The sequence below is a fragment of the Galleria mellonella genome, unplaced genomic scaffold, assembly GCF_026898425.1.
Source record: "Galleria mellonella isolate WM207_F2 unplaced genomic scaffold, CSIRO_AGI_GalMel_v1 utg905, whole genome shotgun sequence".
Classification (NCBI taxonomy): Eukaryota; Metazoa; Arthropoda; class Insecta; order Lepidoptera; family Pyralidae; genus Galleria; species Galleria mellonella.
The window spans coordinates 4197065-4217030 of record NW_026442174.1 but is presented as its reverse complement, the minus strand read 5'-3'; the positions used below and the strand labels follow the sequence as shown (position 1 = coordinate 4217030).

Here is a 19966-nt window from a genome sequence, read left to right as displayed (position 1 = left end):
ACACTGCAGTTTATACCTCGCCCTCCCTTAGTTGCCTTACGACCCCCACGGGAAATGTAGGGCTGACCTATTCTATGCCGGAACCACACGGTTTATATAATTATGTACAGAGTAAATTGGACATCATTAGGATCATTTTAGGTGTATGTTCTATCAACTAAACTGAACATTTTTTTTTAAAGAGACATGGGTTAAATATTGATAAAAAAAATTTGTACCTTCTTACTTACCAGGCTTATATTACCAAGTAATTGTATTTCATTTCTTTTAATTTAACATCATCAAATAATATAATACTGAATCGCAGAAAAATATTTGAGTTGCATACTCTTTCTCATTATTTATACATTTGCATACTTATTTGGCAGGTAATGTAATTACAAATTAATCTTGTGAGAGCGTCGCGTTCTTAGCGGATATGGGAAACATTTTCGTTCCAATCTTCATTTCGTTGATGAATGTTTGGTTCTTATATAATTTACTGGTACTTGCTTGTTTCTTTAAAAAATTCCAAAACATTTTCACTTCAAAGAGGAGTTTCTCATTTTAACTTTTTTATGTTTATGTTGCGTATGCAATATCGTCAGCAATTCTGTTGTCAACTCTTTAATATATTACTAGGTTAACAACCATATACCATTACCTAGTACTGGATTAAAGTCTTTCCTTATAATAGAAGAATATTAAATTAATATAACTGTCTTAGAAATACAGTTTTATTTCGAGATTTCCTTATAACAAAAGATTTTTAAATGTAATAAGCCATATTATATTAATTTATTCCTTTTTTTTTTCATGTATTTAATTTTACAGTATCAAGACTTCATAAGCCGCAAAAAGCAATGAGATTAAAAATGATTAAGAAGTCCACCTGCGCATGAAATATTTCCTGTCCTCTATGTATACCTTTGAAATTTTAAACCTTCTGGGTCTTGTGTCCTGGGCGCTTATATTATATTAGTCAACTAAGGTCGTTTACACTTATCTTGACTCTGCTTTGTTCTTATTATTATTTTTTGTATTGTGATCAATAAAGTATAAATAAATACTATATCCCTAGATCGGGGCAGAAACGACCGACGTCTTGTTATTTTTGTGCTAGAACATTTAAAATATGTTTACTGATAGATTGAGATTTTTATGTTTTAGTGGGTAGTACTACTTTTAAGAATACTGAAATTTTCTAATTTAGTTGATTTAATACCTACTACTAGTATCTATTGGTATTAAAAGTTTAATGAAATTAAAAGTTTAGTGAACTAGTGACTATTTGAGAGCTATTTAGCTAAGCAGTCGCTTTTTTTATAGAAAAATATACCAAATAATATACCAAATGGCGTAACAAATAAATAAACAAATACATTTTTAAATTTGTAATATTTGTACTTCGTAATATTATTTATACGTACTAGTAACATAAAAACAGGAAAAATCACACTGCTATTACAGATAGTCACATTTCCAAAGTGTTCCCACAAAATCTTACCGGGTAGTAGTTCCAGGAAATTCCCATCGGAAGATAGGTATACTATCTGTGCATTAGGTACATATGATATTTACATACTTATATATTTAGTATACATTGCGTTAAGTTATTGATCACGCTACTTTTGGCGTGTGAAGAAGATTTATCGCGTGTCGTGAAACACGCTCATAATTCACAACCCAATACTGATGTATAAATAATAAGATCCTCATTTGTATATAATCCGATTAATGTTCTTAATTCAAATTGTTTAATAAATTATATAGTACTTTTACTAAAATTACAGATGTTAATTTTTATTACAATAAATAAGTGATATATAAATTTATTTTGTTTACCGAAAACGAAGAGTAATAATTCCAAAAATAAACTTTTTATTTTATCAAATTTGTTAATTAAATATTAGTATAATAAATATAAATAATTCTTTTTAAATTTTAATACAGTGGTGTTTCATTTTAATTAGAGGTATAATTACGGGTTATAAAACAAGTTAATTATTTAATTATTGTATTACTTATAATAAACTCAAATAATGAAATTGTGTCTAAAGAAATATGGGTTCAGAGAATATAAATGTAGCTGTCACAAAAGATATCTTCGTAATACCGAATCAAAATCAAAATGGAGAATGAAACAAAACCGTGATTTTCTCCTCTAAACAAGAAGACGGAAAACTCGAAATGAAGTTTAATTTCGAATTTTCCTTTTCCAGTACTGGTGTGTTACTGAGCTCCTTTAATCAGCTTTACGACTTTCTGAGTAAGAAAATGGAGTGGTGACAAATTGTTATATTACCCTGTCAGCACACGAACTTACAATTATTTATTTTTATTAGATACCAAAAAAAAAACATTCGCAGATGTTTTCAAATTGTTTATATTGAAAACTGACAAATATTAATCACTGTTAGCGCTTGTGTCGATCACCAGCGAAGCCGGGAGAATCCAATTTATTCCGCATTCGTTTGCCTCTGATTTCCCGCGCGGTTGTCGGAAAACGTCGAATTGAAAATGTTGCCATTGTAAATCGAGGGTCCGTTTGTAAAACTTTTTAATCTGTTATCCACGTTTTATCACAAAATTCAATTGTAACTTAATTATAAAATTGCGCAGATAATAATACGAGTATATAGTCTACGTAAATATATTAATAATACATAGTAAAGCAACGATTCAAATCCTGATAAAAGTAATATGGGATCTATGGCATATTATAATATTAAAATCATGGGAGTAAACTCTTTTTGACGATAATAACAATTATCAAAATCTGTTCGTAATTGGTAAAAGTATTGCGTAAAATATATACATCATCATTATTTCTGAGGAAAAAAATACATACATAAATATATACGTACTCTACTAATATTATATATAAATGTAAATGTTTGTAAAGATGTTTGTATGACTGTTGCTCAATCACACTTAAACGTCTAACCGGATTTTAACATTTTATACGCAAGTAGGTTATATCTTTAACTTGATACTTTACATACTGATTCACGCGGGCGAAGCTGTGGGAAACAACTTGTTTATTATAAAACATGCAAAATCCTAAATGCAGTCGTATTTAGCACTTGTTCTTTTTAAACTTGATTAAAAATGTCTCTGTTGTCCCCAGTACACCTGCCTTCACGAGAACTTGTTCCACTACCTATGCGAAGAGAACGGTGGAGCCGTCACCCTTCCGGCGGCAAGAGGAGATGATGCTTGGAAGGTCTACTTCAATGAGATTCCGGAGGAGATTGTAGACGAGTTCGCGATGAGATACGGCATTGAAGCTATCTATCAGGCGATGACGTAAGTGTTTTTTTTAATGAGTGAAAATGAAATTGTAGATCGGCGTGCCATATGACTTTACGCTGTCGGACCAGTAAGAAACAGTATAGGATGACAGGTGAAAATGAAAGCAGGCCAGTTAGCCCATCGTGAAAAATTCAAAAATCTACATGAATGAATGAAATTAAGTCAACTTGACAGGGTATATTGCTACTAATGGGGTTACTAAACCCCATTACTAAGAACCCTTTCCTCCTGTAAGTGATTATGAACTGAAGTAAATTTACAAAGTTAATTTTTAGTTATCATCATCATCAATCAAATTACTTAAAACAGTGAAAAAGTTACACGTTATATTTACTAAAAAAATTTGTGTTTTCTAAAAATATTATTAGTAAAAAAATCCGTTAAAAATTTTGCTCCATTTTTGATACTAAATGCTCTGTCTATGTAATCTAATAGTTAATGGTACTAGTCAAATACAAAAAGAAACCCCTCATTTTCTTTGAATATTTTACGTGTGTATTTTTTTTTGCTGAGTATTTGAGTGTGAGCGTATGCACATGCGTGTGCTTGTGTGTGTACGCGTATGTGCACAATTTTTGTTTCAAAGCTGGTTTAATTAGGTTACTTGATACATGAATATTTAAAAAAAAATCATGTCGGGGTTTTTAAAATACCTATACAAATTTTTAATATTATATCATGGAAAATTCTTTATATACGACAAAAAATATTACATAATAGAACAGGTAATAAATACCTCAATAATTTATTGAAAATTCTTATTTGATGTTTATTTTTTCTTTCAGACATTTTCATTGCTTATCCACGAAGTATCTATGTGCGGGCGTTCCAGCTGTAATGTCAACACTATTAGCCAATATCAATGCATACTATGCCCATACCACTGCTTCGTCTGCTGTGTCAGCTTCGGACAGATTCGCTGCATCCAATTTTGGGGTGAGAATATTGAATTATATGTTATTTCTCAATAATAATATGTTATTATCGTCTTAATATCCGAGTTCAGCCAATTTTAAATAAACAGGATAAATTTTAATATTAAAATACTTTGATATATTGTCATTTTTTTTAAAATAATTATTTATATTGAATACATCTTAATAATAATAAAGTAATAATAAAATTATTTAAAAGAGCAACACGCAAGTTTCTTGCTCGTTCTTCTTGTGATGAGACAGCTTTCCGAACGAGCGGTAGATTAAAAAAAAATGTAATGACTATTCAAAAGTGCTTCAATGTAAGTTTATTTGAATAAATGATTTTCTATTCTATTCTATTCTATTCTTTATACTATCAGGTAATCACTATGCTTTATGTATAATCTAAGATTTTATGATACTCAAAAAACATTTATTGAAATAAAAATTGTTTCATCTCTCATGTTCAAGAAAATAATATTTCATTAAAATCGATTAAGCGATTATTAAAACTAAATATCATTATTAATATCCACAGAAAGAGAAATTCGTCAAACTGTTGGATCAGCTGCATAATTCACTGCGCATCGATCTGTCGATGTACAGAAATAACTTCCCCGCTTCCAGCGCTGAGAAACTCATGGATCTCAAGTCTACAGTTGATCTGCTTACCAGCATAACTTTCTTCAGGATGAAGGTAAACAATAAACTTTAGTATAATCTAAGAATTCAAGGTATTTAATTGTATTGATATAAAAAAATACCCTTATTCTTAGAAACAGGGGTAGTTTATTGCTATATTTTAGTTGTGTTTTTTTTTCTTATTATGCTTATAAAGAAAAAGTAGTTTCTAAATATATCTGTCTTAAAAATTATTAAAAATTTTATAATCAATATTTTATACACTTTAGTAAAACAGAAGTAAGGGAAAGAGGTTTGTTTGAATCGAAGCATTTGGCGTTCCATTGTTTCTGCCTACCCTAATGGGAGACAGGCGTGACAGATATGTATGTAGATATGTATGTATGTATGTATGTATGTAGTAAAACAGTTCATAAATATTTCTTTGTTTTAAAAAAATATTAATTTCCCGCCAAATTTATTTTTATATTATTTTTGGCCGTTCAACTTGACTTCGAACAAAGAAACGTTTGTATGAAATCTATGCAACCAGTTCATTGAACTTTAATGTTTTTGCACTGAAACATCTAGTTTTTTTTTGTGATGTCTATCGATACCCATATTTATTATAATAGTTCTATAACATTATGAATTTTCATTATTTCATTGTGGTGATTATTGAAGGTAGTTGCATAAATTAAATTAAGAGTTTAGTCAATTAAAGAGCAGTACCGACTCTTAAATAACGTAGTAATCTAGTATTTACCTAACTTGGCGTCTTATGCGTCTGTAATTGTCTGTAATTTAAATTTGTAAATAATTATGTACTAAATATTATTTAGTACATAATTATTTATATTTGTTTTGTTATTAAAGTATATTCATGTTTTTTGCGTATTTTCTAGGTCCAAGAGCTTAGCAGCCCACCCCGTGCCAGCACAGTAGTCAAAGACTGCGTGAAGGCTTGCCTTAGATCAACATATCAGTTTCTATTTGAGAATTGTTACGAGCTGTACAACAGAGAGTTCCAGGTAAACTATAATTCTAAAAACAACAGTTAATAAGAGATGTTTGAATATTTGTAACCCAATAACACTTCAAGATGCTTAATTTATTTAAATAATTAATTAATTCTCAAAGTTGTATATTAATTTGTTTTGGTAATGTAGTTTATAAGTACTACACTCTCGTGTAGTACTGAATTAAAAATGATGGTGTCACATATAACAAATTACACAAAATTACATTTTTAATATTTATTTTTATATTATAATTAGAATGTTTTATTATTATTTTCTATTAGTTTATTATCAGTTTTTGGTAAGTGCATTAATTAGTAAATCTGTAAAGCTCACCAAAAATATGTATATAATAAATAAATAAATAATAAGGTTAAATATAATTTTTGAAATATTTCTCTGTTTGTGTTTATGTTGATTTGTCTGTTAGAGTTTCATATCAAACCAACATATTTCGATTTAAATAACAATAACATACTACATGTAGATTAAAGAAAGTAAAAGAAACTACACCTTAACGTAACATAATATTACCTTTGAAGTCGACGTCCATCTTATGTTATTTATTAATTTCTGTCAGGTGGATCCAAACGAGGCCAAACGCGATCCATCCGACCACGGACCGCAGTTGGACTCTGTGGACTTCTGGCATAAGCTCATCGCCCTCATCGTATCTGTGATAGAGGAGGACAGGAACAGTTACGCTCCCGTCCTCAATCAATTTCCACAGGAATTGAACATTGGACAGGTAATAAAATGAAAAAAATAAATACTGTTTTTAAATCAACATATTTCGAATCCTGCGCAGTGCGTCTAACTGAGCTATCACCACTTCACGTCACTGTATTACTGCGTTCCAATACTTTCACAGGAGTCGAGAACTGTCTTAATATAAATTAATTACATAAATGAAAATAATAAAAATACATAAAACAGTGTAATTTATGTGGCCAATTATATAATTTTTACAGTTATCCGCCGCAACGATGTGGTCTCTGTTTGCGGTGGACATGAAATATGCGTTAGAAGAACACGAACAACATCGATTATGCAAGTCTTCTGCCTACATGAACTTACATTTTAAGGTTTGTAAGAATAACCTCGTAACTAGCTGAAATTTGTGAAGAAAATATTACACAATAGATTATATCCTTGGTGTATAATTTTTTTTTAATTATTCCCTGTTCTATTATTAATTAAAAAAAAACCTTATACATCACTTCACATTTGTCATTGTCACGTATTTATTATGTATGTTGGCTACATACCGCCTCACGTTCGAATGGTTACTGGTTCGATCTATGCATAATACAAACATTTGTAATCATGAATACTTTAACATGTTTTTATGTTTTCTACATATATATACTCGTATAATATGTATGTCATTACGTACATATACACTACTAGTTGTTTACTTACTCTGCTTAATTCAGCAGTAGATGGCATTGTAACATGTTCAGTGTTTTTTTAACGAGTGATAATGGAATGGTAACCCCACCCGCGCTATCGGTATACACCGGCGGGGCACCAGTGAAGGATGATAGGTGAGAATAGAGCAGGTCAGTTAGCGCATCGTGACAAATTCAACAAGAATTGTTTACGATGGTTTCCAAGTGGGAGATACGTGGAGGTCGACCTAATAAGACATATCGCTAGGAATGGGGCTGTCCAACTCCATTGCTAACAATCCCTTCCCCCCAATATATTCAGTTATCACTGTGATGGTTTAATTACTTAAATGTTGCGTATTATTAAACTAAAAATAAATCTATTCATTTTCATTTAACAATTCAGGTGAAATGGCTTCATACGAATTACGTGAAAGACGTGCCTCCGTACTGCGGAGCAGTACCGGAGTACCCGGCCTGGTTCGAGCCCTTCGTAATGCAGTGGCTCAACGAAAACGACGATGTATCACTCGAATACCTCAACGGGGCCTTCAATAGAGATAAACGAGATGGGGTGAGTAGATTACCGTAAAGTATACATAATGTATATATGTGACCCGTATGGTCCCGGCATAGAATAGGCCACCCTTCTTCATTTTCCGTGGGTGTAGCAAGAAGCGACTAAGGGAGGATGAGGGATGGGCAGCAGTGTCCCATTTAAAGTATCTCTAAAGCCTTACTGCGATTGCCAGCCCGCCTACCAAACATGGCAACTCTTGACAGAATCCTCGAAGAGGAAGGGCTTTTGTTCAGCAGTAGACAGTTAAAGGCTGATGTGATGATTATGATGATACTTATTGTATAACATCCATTTTATAACTTGGGAACCCCTAAGAGTTAACTGAGACTAGCTAAAAGATTCCTAGGACTTATATAAGTTATATAATTTTATCAGAAGGAGACATTATAAAAAAGTCGTCGCTTCGGAAATCTTTGTCCCACTCTTGTTTCTTCCGTAAAGTATTCTTGCGTGCTTGCATAGCTGTGTTTTGGTTTAAATTGTGGGTATGGCAGTAAAAGTACAGGATACGGGGACATAACATTATAGAACTCAGAAATGGCAACTCAGGAGGTATTACAGTGTATTCTATGGTATCCATGTTGCTGTTGCAAGTTCCCATTATAGGTAGCTTGTTTGTCATTCTATATATAAACAAAATCTTTCCAATATTCTTTATGAGACAACATGGCACAGATACAATGGCGTGTGATTCTTCTATCCATATTATTAATTTACATGAACGTAAACGAAATAAAAGAAAAGAGGTCTTTTTTATTATTACTTATACAATACTCAAAAATATCACAATAAAATAAAAAAAAAAAATAGATGATTTAAAAAATATATATAAACATCTGCCAGTAGTTGTAACTTGCATTCATTTATTATCCATTGGATAGTTGCAGAAATCATATTGCACCAAAATAGCGGAATATATTTTAACAAAAATTTTCCTCTTCCAGTTCCAAAAATCCAGCGAGCATGCCCTCTTCAGTAACTCCGTAGTGGATGTGTTCACGCAGCTGACACAGTGTTTCGACGTGGTCTCCAAACTGGAATGTCCAGATCCTGAGATCTGGAAACGGTATATGAAGAGATTCGCGAAGACCATCGTGAAAGTCCTCGTCGCTTATGCTGATATTGTGAAAAAAGAATTCCCTGAGCATTTGAAGGAAGAGAGAGTGGTACGTTGGATTTTATTCAAATAGTTTACAATATATTTACCAATATATAATTTTATATTGGTTTACGTGACAGTTTATATACGAGCAGATATTTGTTACTTAATCGTTCTTGAATTTAATTGTTTGAAGTTTGTTATATAAATGAACTATAAGTCGTATTATTAACACAGAATAAATAATCAATTACCACTGCATAGTATAAAACAAAGTCGATTCCCGTCTGTCTCTCTCTATATATGCTTAGGTCATTAAAACTACGAAACGGATTTTTAATGGGTTTTTTTTTATAGAGTGATTCAAGTGGAAGGTTTATATGTATAATACATGCATAATATACTATAGTAGAGAAAACTGATAATTTTAGAGGTTTCTAATGTTATGGCGTAATGTAATTAGAAATAGACTTTTAAATATCCCAAGTAAATAATTTATATGCATCAAATTAAATATCATAAATAGTTTCTATTAAAATTTTAAAAGTACATACAAAATTTATTTACCTATTTAATATACATTTCTTAATCAATTCATTCATGAATCCTTAAACAAAAATCAGTCACAATATCATTTTTATTTATAATAAATTTCACAAATTGAATAATGTTTTAACAGGCATGTATTCTTATGAATAACATCCAACAACTGCGAGTACAATTGGAGAAGATGTTCGAAGCGATGGGAGGTCCGAAGCTGGAGCGAGACGCGGCCGACATCTTGAATGACTTACAGCAAAGCCTGAACAGTACGCTCGATGAACTCGCTTCTATGTTCGCAAACAGGTATGTACAGAACACAAACTCGGCTAAAAAAGTATTTACGTATACTATTACGTATAAGTTACACTACACTTGTACTATTGCCATGGATGTGTTAAAAATATGACTGAAGAAAACAAATTGACGCTTTTAAATCCTAATCTACTGAGTGGTGGTTGAAGGTCTAGTTGTACCGGTTGCATTAAAAATTATTAATATTGTTTTATTATTTATTCTACTTGCATACATATATAGCAAGAAAAGAACGGTACAAATATAACTAAAGATTGCGAGGTGATTTTTAACGTAATGGCTTTAAGATCAAATCGAAAGGACATCGAATAGATATTGCAATATAATAATAACACAAATGCTATACAATCGCAGTAATTGCTTGGATCTCAAGTTGTGTTATTCCAACCCTATGTTATGAGGAACTAGCCATTAAATGTCTGGAACACAACCCAGAATACTCAAACCCGAGTTAATTTATAAAAAATCCGTGTCTAAATTGGTTTGACCCGAGATGTCCTTTACGCAAAGCAACCGCTGTGCAGCAGAGTTCGTTAAGGGCTAGATAATATTTATTCGATATTCGTAGTCATTTCGATTGAATGCCAAATTTCCAATAAAACTGCATCAAAAGTCACACCGCTGTATTATATATTAATTTCAAATCCATTTATAGAGATACCACCCATAGCTCTCTCCTCACGAGTCGCTACTTCTGACAATAAAAGTACACTATTTAAAGGACACCTTGTATCAGAGATCGTCCGATCTATTTAATATAACCTGCACTAATATTTGTATGCATAATGATAGCTTGGAGGGACGCATCACTGCGAGCGTAAAAGAACTGGGCGAGCTCCTGCAGAAGGTTGGTGGTGGTGGAGCTCCTGGTGCCCCACAGCCACCTGCACACCACGAGGCCGATGAAGTACTGCGTCCACTCATGGACATACTGGTCAGTTTTTTTATTAATTTAATGTAATAAGTCCTTTATTACGAATGCTTAATATTTGATTGTTTTATTAGCTGTGGCAGGACCACATGATCAGCTTAATCTGGCATAGAATAGATCACCCCTTCCCTTCCTAAAGGTTTGGGTGGCATGGGTAACAGTTTCCATTTTAAAATATTTCCAAAGCCTAACTTGCCTGTCCACTTGCCAAGTGTGGCAACTACTGTCAAAACTCCCTAAATGCAAGCTTATGTTAGACAGGTAAAGGCTGATATGATAATAATAGATTAAGCTGCATTACAAATGGGTACTAAAACCGTAGGCTAAGCAGGGCAGTGTGTTAGTGGTCACGTGGCCGTGACAAAGACCTGCCCAGTTTTTAAAAGATTGTAATAAGCCCTTGTATGATTATCTTGTATTTCTTCTCTTATCTTATAGTATAAAATATATATTTTATATTGATAGACATCGATGCTAAATTTTTGCTATATTTTATATTATTCGTAATTTGCTTTCAATAATATGTAGAAAAGAATATTAGGTTTTTACGGCAATCCATGGAGAAGACCTATGTTCCATAGCGGACAAGTAATAGCTGAAATGATTTATAGAAATAATTTTTATTCAAATAGATTTGATTACAAGCTCTTTTAAATTATCATTTTTAGCATTTGAAATCGGTAGGCGCAGTAAGTATAGTGAGATTAATTAAAGCTACTTTGTTCACATTAGCACTGTATTTATGATACTTCTTAGATCTAAAGTGTCACTTTGCTAATCCTAAAAAACTTTTCAGAATAGAACATAAAAAGATCTTATTATGTTTAATAATAAATTATCTTTCAGGATGGTTCATTAACAATGTACGCCGAGTCCTGCGAAAAGACTGTTCTCAAACGACTGCTCAAAGAGTTATGGAAGATCGTTATGAAGATTCTCGAAAAGACTGTTGTGCTTCCGCCTATGACTGATAAGACGGTAACTTAATTGTGTTTTACTTAATTGATTGCATGTATACGTCTTCCAAACATACATAGGTATATAACATGCGGATTAAATATTATATACCTCATTATATCAATAATGTTATAATTATTTAAAATCCAAAAAACGCAAGTGGATCATCAGATTCAAATATCCTCACTGATGTATGAAAAAATGGAGTGTTATATTTGCCATAATTATCTTATGCCATAAAAAGATCCTTGCTTTCTTATTCTGATTTATCACACTGGTCTGATGGCTTGGTTTGGAGTTTTATTTCCGAGATTTATCTTTTGCATTGGTGTGTTGAGATGAGTTCTCCTATCATCACTTGCATATTCTGGAACGACAATGAGTAGTGATGCATTGTATTCTCGTTTTGATATCATACAAGGAATATTCCATAAAATGTGTCTGATTCTGTCTGTGAATATATTTCTAAACATATATCTTTTACCTTCTTACAGATGATGCTTAAGAATTTAACCAACAACGCCAAGAATTTGGCGGCGAACGCAAAGATTGAAGACATGACACAATTATTCAAGAGTACAGTCGGTAAACAGGATGTCAAACATGCGCTCTCCGGGGTTATGGATATATCTAAAGAGGTATCTACCATGGTATTAATCATTTAAGCGTAGGAGAATACTATGGTATTTTAGTTCTAACTTTGTTTGCGGAACAACGCTTGTAAATGAATTCTGAAATACAAATAAGCAACTGACTGTCACATTTTTAATATATCCAACTTTAAAACAATTTTTAGACTTTTGAATTTGGAAGAATTAAATTTAATTAGAATGTATGTCTTAAAGTTTATGGTATCCGCCAAGTCCATGTTTATTAGAGTGCCTTGTAAAATAATATCAAATTGGGACATATTCTAACATTTTTCTTTTAGATTAAAATTCTAACATTTTTTCATGATTACAGCATCTATCTGCTGAGAAGAGCTTAACACCAAAACAATGTGCGGTACTAGACGCAGCTTTGGATACCATCAAGCAATACTTCCACGCGGGTGGCAATGGCCTCAAAAAGACCTTTTTGGAGAAGAGTCCGGAACTGCAATCGTTGCGATATGCTCTCAGTCTGTACACGCAAACAACAGATACGCTTATCCGAACATTTGTCACCAGTCAGCAGAATCAGGGTAAGTTACATCTTTAATTTATGATCTGCTTTAAGGGAAGTTGATAACTATTACTGTTTTTTGTATGGGATTCTTTAAAAAAAAGGCGTGAAAATATTAATTTTGGGCCGGCGACATGTACATTAGTGTGTACGTGGCATGTTCCACTAGTTCGTATTATGCTTTTTTATTACTTTAACATTACGAAAAATCAATTCTAATCTAAAATTTCTTAAAGTGAAATTAAAGTTTAAGAATCATTATTTTTGCTGCCTATCTACACTTTTTTGATGTAAATGCACTTTTTAACTAATCTGAGAGCATTCTTTGGTTTCTTAAGTGCATTCGCGATAAATTTTGTAGTTTGTTTTTGTGTCTTTAAGAAAATGCCTAACATTAATAAGTTCCATCTTTTATATCGAGTTCCAACTATTGTCCTGTGTTCTTTTATTGTAACTCCTTTTTCACAAATAAAAAAATTAAAAACTGAAAAATTTAAATATTTACCCTCGATCACGTTACAAGTGTTGTTTATATAAAATGAATTCGCTAATTACAGCTAATTTATATAACCCTCATCACACAGATGCAGCAGTTGCAGAAGAAGGTAGCGTTGGAGAAGTGTCTTTGCAGGTCGATCTGTTCACACATCCTGGTACCGGTGAACACAAGATCACTGTAAAAGGTAAAATAGACTATAATAATTGTAATAAGTCCCTTTACAAAGCATTAGCTTTAATTTTAAGGTATCTTTTTTAATTTTGAATTTATAACTTTACAACCAAAACATTTTTTTTTAATTTCAGTGGTAGCAGCCAATGATCTGAAATGGGTGATTGCGAGTGGTATGTTCCGTCCGTTCATTGAAGTGAACCTGATTGGGCCCCATCTAGCGGATAAGAAGAGGAAGTTTGCCACCAAGTCCAAGAGCAACAACTGGAGTCCCAAGTTCAACGAGACGTTCCACTTGTGAGTGTTATATTACTAGATTTTACTTGTGACTTCTTCCGTTTGACCAAATTAGTGGCATAAAAAATAAAAATGTCATTTTTTCTTCCAAATACTATGTATTTGTTAAATTTCATAACGATCAAATGATTTAAATTTATGGGTAATGTTAGTAAGGATTTTAAACATAATTAAATTGTAACTTTGTATTTATTTATAAATTGCTCACTACACTTATAGTATCTCAAAACGTATAGTGAGCCATAGGTTCATTTTATAAACTTAAACATTTAAAACAACATTTAGAAAATCTATCTATTTTATTATTAAATATATCAGCATAAATCAATAAATAAATCAGTATTATGCAAAACAAAAAAAAAAACAAAAGAATAAAAATCTTCGTATTATAGGAAGCATCTTTAGATGTCTCTTATAAATTGATTAAATTGTGTTGTACCAAGTATTTCTTCTATCACGTGCTTATCTCTTAGCAAAACAGTCATATGTTATTTTTATTATTTATTCAATATTTGGATAATATATTTACAGCATGGTGAGCGCGACGGAACAACTGGAACTGTTCGAGTTGCACGTGTGCGTGCGGGATTATTGCTTCGCGCGCGAGGACCGTCTCGTCGGCGTCGCAGTCATGCGCCTCGCCGATATCGCAGAACAGGTATTTATTTAAATATATTTATTTTTTCTTTTAGACGTCACAAAAATATCCAGAATGTTTTATACAAATTAGAAGTGCAAACAGCAACACACCTGGTAGAAAATTCTTCATATGACCGAAGAGAATACATTGTAATCACACATGGTACTGTTCATGTGATGCTATATCTAAAGACGACGGTTTGTTTGTTTGTTTATTACGGTATTTGTCTTTTTTCTATACAACTTAGAATGACAAACTGACGGTCCACCTGATGGAAAGTGGTAGCCGTCGCCTATAGACATGAGTAGTACCATGGACATAACAGAGTATACTGTTTCGCCCATGATACTCCCAAGCGTTGCTATTCCTGAGGTCTCGGGTTTTATTCCTCTGTACCCTGTAAATTCACGTGTTTATACTCTGTAATTTTACTACCACTAACATTTAGCTTGATTTCAGTTAGTAATATATTCATTGACTTTGAAGGTGATTTTAATTTTCTAATGTTTTATTGCATTTACCTCTTATTATTTATTCATCCCAAACTTAATAGGAGTATAATTATCATAATCATCATATCGGCTTTTAATTGTCCATTGCTGTATATATGTGTCTTTCTTTATTGGGAAAATTTGTCAGTAGTTGCCTCGCCTGGCAGGCAGGTTGACAACTACAGTTAGACTTCGGTGATGTTTTAAGAGGGACGCTGCTGGTCCATCCCTAGATCAGTTTCCTTAATTACTTCTTACAACACCACGTGAAAGGAAGGGTTGGCCGAATTCTTTGCCGAGACCATATGGCATAGAATGGTTTACGCCCACAGAATTATATACCCTATTAGGAATGTATTTTTTTACAAATTCTACGGGAATATTTTGTTGTCAGACTAAATATAAAAAAAATCTCATTAACTATTGAACCATTCAACAATGATAGCTACTGCATCACCAATATTACTGTATTACTGAAGTAAACCATCATTGAATTATCCTATTTCCAGTTATCAAATTCAATAACAACATCAAAATAATTCTGTTTCAGGGTTCATGCGCCTGCTGGCTTCCACTAGGCACCCGCGTCAAAATGGACGAGACCGGATGGACCATTCTTCGAATACTGTCACAGCGGCATAGCGATGAAGTGGCACGGGAATTCGTCAAGCTCAAATCAGAGATGAGGGCAGAAGCACCAACCGGAGGTCAGGGACCCTCGTGAACCCTCTAAAGACAACCCCCGAGCCTTCGACACAAACTGTAAGGGCTACTTGGTAACTGAGACTGGATTTAACAAGGTCCATAGTCTTTGACATTTCCAGGCGAGCCTTCGATAGTACAGTGCGAGCGAGACGGACATACACGGCGCTGCGCGTCAGAAAGAAACGACCATACACGAACAAGCCCGGCGCTCCGGCGGTACCCGGTCAGTGCTCGTTCGTTTAATTTCGTACAATCTCGTTGGCTAGACTTTTTGTAAATAAATTACGGTGTTAAGTTACGCGGATAGTAGAATATTTTGCACAAATTCGTAAACATTAGCTGAAAAGACTGACCGTAGGCGGCCGCGGGCGCCGCGAGCGCCACCTACGTTTAGGTATTCAGATGTTTCTCGTGGAATTTATTTCTATCATGTCTCGATATCGCACACTTCCATTTAATTGAATTGTATATTAGATATATTTTAATGTTATAACATTTTTCTTATATGACAAATGAAAAATTACACTCACTTGCAAAATAGTTGGCTCGAAAGAGAACAATAAATTATTTTTTATTACATTACGACGAATTTAATTAACAATACAAGAATATTATTTGATTCTATGGAAGTGTTCTTCTCAGTTATACTTGAATCATATTGTTCTAATAATTTTTTCACTGGGTACCTAAAATGGTGGCAGCATCGATTACACGATTTATGTAATAATATTTATATGGACCAAAACTGCCGTAAATACGGATGCATTAATCCTTAACCCTTAATAATAATGCAACATAATTATTTATCTAATTAATCATCTACTCGTTATGCGTGTACAGTAAATAATATATGGCCTTATGTAAATTATTTCCTTCGTTCGTTTGTATTCTTTGCTTCATATCGAGTTAGTCGGAATTATGTATCTAAACTGTTAAGGGTCTATTGAATGTCGAAGTGTGTTATAGGCAAACGCGTTTCTGGTAATTTGTTAAAAGCGTGGTGTAATGCTCGGAGTACGTAAAGCATGTTCGTTTAGGAGATGAGTGTTCTAAAATGGAATTAATATAGGTATAGCTATGGTTTATAATAAAATGTACGGTCTTATCCATCTTTTATAAAACTCCTTTTTGTGTCCCGTTTCGAGCGATCTGCATTGTAATGTGGTTCACATTGATTTAGTATTTTACTGAAACGTGTAAATACCAAATAAAATGTTGTTTAAATATATATATCACATCTTAATATTACTTTAATAAGCTTGGCCTGTTTAACAAGAAATGTAATCAAAAATCTCCTATGTCTTTTTGTATATTATTGAAAATTGTGATATTGTTATAAATGAAATACAATCATTAACTGTCGTGGGTACTTACTAATGTACCTAAATCTGTTTTAGCTGATAAATTAAATGGTCGGTTGGTAATAATTGTTCTTATATGTGTTAGTGATGGTACATCCTTAATTTTCAGAGTACAGGGCACTGATATTTTTTAAATAAACTAAATAATAATAAATCTTTATAGTTCGTTTATATCTACAATACAATATTGAATGTTTAAATAAAATATTTATGAATGTTCGAATGTGTTTCGTTTAGAGACTGTACGTTTATGATCAGTGCTCAAAAATAATTTGTTAAGGCTATTTATATGGGGGATAACAATAACGAATCGTTGATTTAACAAGATAATAATTAAATCATAATTTAAATATCACAGTCCAAACTCAAGTCACAGTGTTTGAAACATCACATAAATTAAATTATAATGTGTGTATTTTCAAATCCACTAGCTTTTTTTTTTATGATACGTACAAACAAGTATACGAAATTTTCAATAACTTTATACCTGTATACCATTAATAATTTTTCATTAGAAAGGACGTATCTTTTTGAGAAATATAATGTAATAATAATAAATTTACCTCTTCATAAATTTCATAGGCAATTTCCCACTTGTCACACAATTTCAAATCTTTCAATAAAAAAAGTCTTAGTAAAACAATATAAAAGCATATTCATTTTCGGACATGTAAACTTGAGTGCAAATTAACCGGTATCATAAAATCGGCGTGGCTTTGAAAATATACACGATGTGTAGCTGAAGCACATCACTAACCAACACGGAGTTAAGATTTTCTAAATATTAGCATTATCATGGATTACATATCTGTAGATAGAGAATGTGGTTTGTCTAGTCCAAATCTCAATAATATATATTTACTCTTTAAATAATCGAGTTTTTTTACTTTATATTTCTGAGTCGACTGAATCTGTGTAACTATAGTTAATAGAAATATTCCGCAATCATTAATTAATAAATAAATAGTTATTTTTTATTAAGTTATCCCTGTATTCTATTCAATGTATTAACGTATTTTAAACTAATAATATACAGTGCTTTAACAATTTGAATTAGATATATTACATTCTTTGTCCATTGAAATAAATAATAAAACATTAATAATAAATAAATAAATACATATACGAATTAATGCATTGAATGGAGTGTAAGTTTGTATTATTTTAGCTAAATAGTTAACAATCGGATAACAATATCCAATCGTTTCGTTCGCGACTTAAAAAAAGAACAAATTGTTGACGATGATAGTTTCCAATGATGATAATAACCTCATATAATTGGATCATCCATTTGTAAATACTTACAAATCATACTTCCATCGTATTGTGAAAGGGAGGCAGCAGTTTTGATGGGATCGTGTGATATCTGCATAAACTAACAATGTATCAGTATTAATTTCGGTGTATATTTAATTTTACAAGTATTTGTACAATTGAAATTAATTTTAATTCCGTGTAATCGTTTATGAAGATATTGCGATACGAGCTAGTGTAAAAAAGAAGCGCACAGTATTCATTATAATCTCATCAAAATATAATACGAACAAATTGTATTGACACATAAAACCTTTACCATTTGACAATACTTGGTAAATATTATTTTGTAAGTGTAAAATGTGATCGTCACATGCATCGGCATCATTGTAAGTCTGTAACGCTCCAATTTTAGTATTAATATCACTAAACATTGCATATATCTTTGTATAAATGCATATATGTAAATGTTACATGTTTAAACACATTATTGAATTTAGAATTTTTATGAAAAAATAAATAAATATCCGTATTTCAAATATACCTCGTTTCGTTTCATTATGTGTTTGTTTTGATATTCCAGTCAAAGGAAATACCATATTTTCATCGCCTCTAATAATGTTATGATTGCGTTCATTTGAAATGTTTAGGCGTTCGAAGAGGAAATAGAAAATGAGTGATATTTATAGATAATATCCAAGAATATTTTCGATTCCAAATACTCTAACCTTGAAATAGAAATCCACTTCCGATTAACAAGTGATCATCGGTTTTTCATAGATTTTTTTAATGAAGTGTGGGATGATAAGTGAGAATGAAAAAGCAATTCAATTAGCCCATTATGATGAATTTCAGCCCATCCAAAATTAAGCAAAACGGTTTTGGGGGGGGGGGGCAGGTGGAAATCTACCTGACAGAGTGTACTGCTAGCAATGGGACTGGTAGTCTGCATTACTAACAATCGCTTCCCCCCCTTTCAAAGAATTGCTCACACTGCTGATTGTGGTGCAGTCTATTTAGGTAACAATTAGATTGGAACGTAGACACTCCCACACAAGAACGTCCGGGGTTAACGCGGTGACCAGCGCACCGTCATCGGGGAACGGAGAGAGAGGGACTATTAAACGTCACCCATTCATAAACTGGTACATCATTCGCAGAATAACCACAGTCGCGTACGCACGCTTCTCCACACAAAGCGAACGCGCGCTATTTTTAACGAATTCCACTTGAGTACAAAGAGCGCCAGTGTTTGTGGCATTTGTCTCGTGAAGATGAGCGGGAATTTCTTGACCATCCCCGGCGATGATCCTATTCAAAGGCGAGCACGGGTAAGGCTTCTTTATGCCCTTCTTTCTAGTGAGTAAACAAACACACGCTACAGCTACTACAATCATGGAAGTGAATACTATAATACATACGAGTAGAAATAGATTTCTGTCGTTCATGTTGCAGAACTTATTTGGCTTCGTCTTCATTTATCTAGCACCCACATAAACGACAAAGTCGCAAATTATCACAATCACTGAATGAGATTTTGATCTTAACATTCTTATCTTGATTGACTTTGTTTTGTGATATTTCAGTACTTTTCAGTTTTCTTTATAATCTCTCTATCTGTACTCTAAATCATTTTAGTTTGGTATGTATTAAAAAAATACTTTATTTTTTATATCTATACTCTAAATCTTTAAAACACCACACATGTTTCTCATTAATC

At 32.4% G+C, this 19966-nt stretch overlaps 2 protein-coding genes across 8 annotated transcripts in view; both read left to right on the top strand.

Annotated features, from left to right (window-relative positions):
* Window positions 1-18804, top strand: part of LOC113510787 (protein unc-13 homolog B) — a 296246-nt gene extending 277442 nt beyond the window's left edge. For all 7 annotated transcript variants that reach the window (XM_052902517.1, XM_052902516.1, XM_052902511.1 and 4 more), the window contains 17 exons: window positions 3110-3288; window positions 4080-4230; window positions 4750-4908; window positions 5738-5863; window positions 6432-6599; window positions 6823-6936; window positions 7649-7816; window positions 8767-8988; window positions 9601-9767; window positions 10569-10710; window positions 11554-11685; window positions 12159-12302; window positions 12628-12847; window positions 13413-13511; window positions 13633-13795; window positions 14327-14453; window positions 15477-18804. In XM_052902517.1, coding sequence (XP_052758477.1) covers window positions 3110-3288; window positions 4080-4230; window positions 4750-4908; window positions 5738-5863; window positions 6432-6599; window positions 6823-6936; window positions 7649-7816; window positions 8767-8988; window positions 9601-9767; window positions 10569-10710; window positions 11554-11685; window positions 12159-12302; window positions 12628-12847; window positions 13413-13511; window positions 13633-13795; window positions 14327-14453; window positions 15477-15650 — 2655 coding nt within the window. In that variant the 3' untranslated portion in view covers window positions 15651-18804. The remainder of the gene's footprint in view (window positions 1-3109; window positions 3289-4079; window positions 4231-4749; window positions 4909-5737; window positions 5864-6431; window positions 6600-6822; window positions 6937-7648; window positions 7817-8766; window positions 8989-9600; window positions 9768-10568; window positions 10711-11553; window positions 11686-12158; window positions 12303-12627; window positions 12848-13412; window positions 13512-13632; window positions 13796-14326; window positions 14454-15476) is intronic.
* Window positions 18805-19334: 530 nt separating this feature from the next.
* LOC113510786 (actin-binding Rho-activating protein-like) overlaps window positions 19335-19966 on the top strand; it is a 49424-nt gene continuing 48792 nt past the window's right edge. The window contains exon 1 of the mRNA XM_031907215.2: window positions 19335-19577. Coding sequence (XP_031763075.2) covers window positions 19521-19577 — 57 coding nt within the window. The 5' untranslated portion in view covers window positions 19335-19520. The remainder of the gene's footprint in view (window positions 19578-19966) is intronic.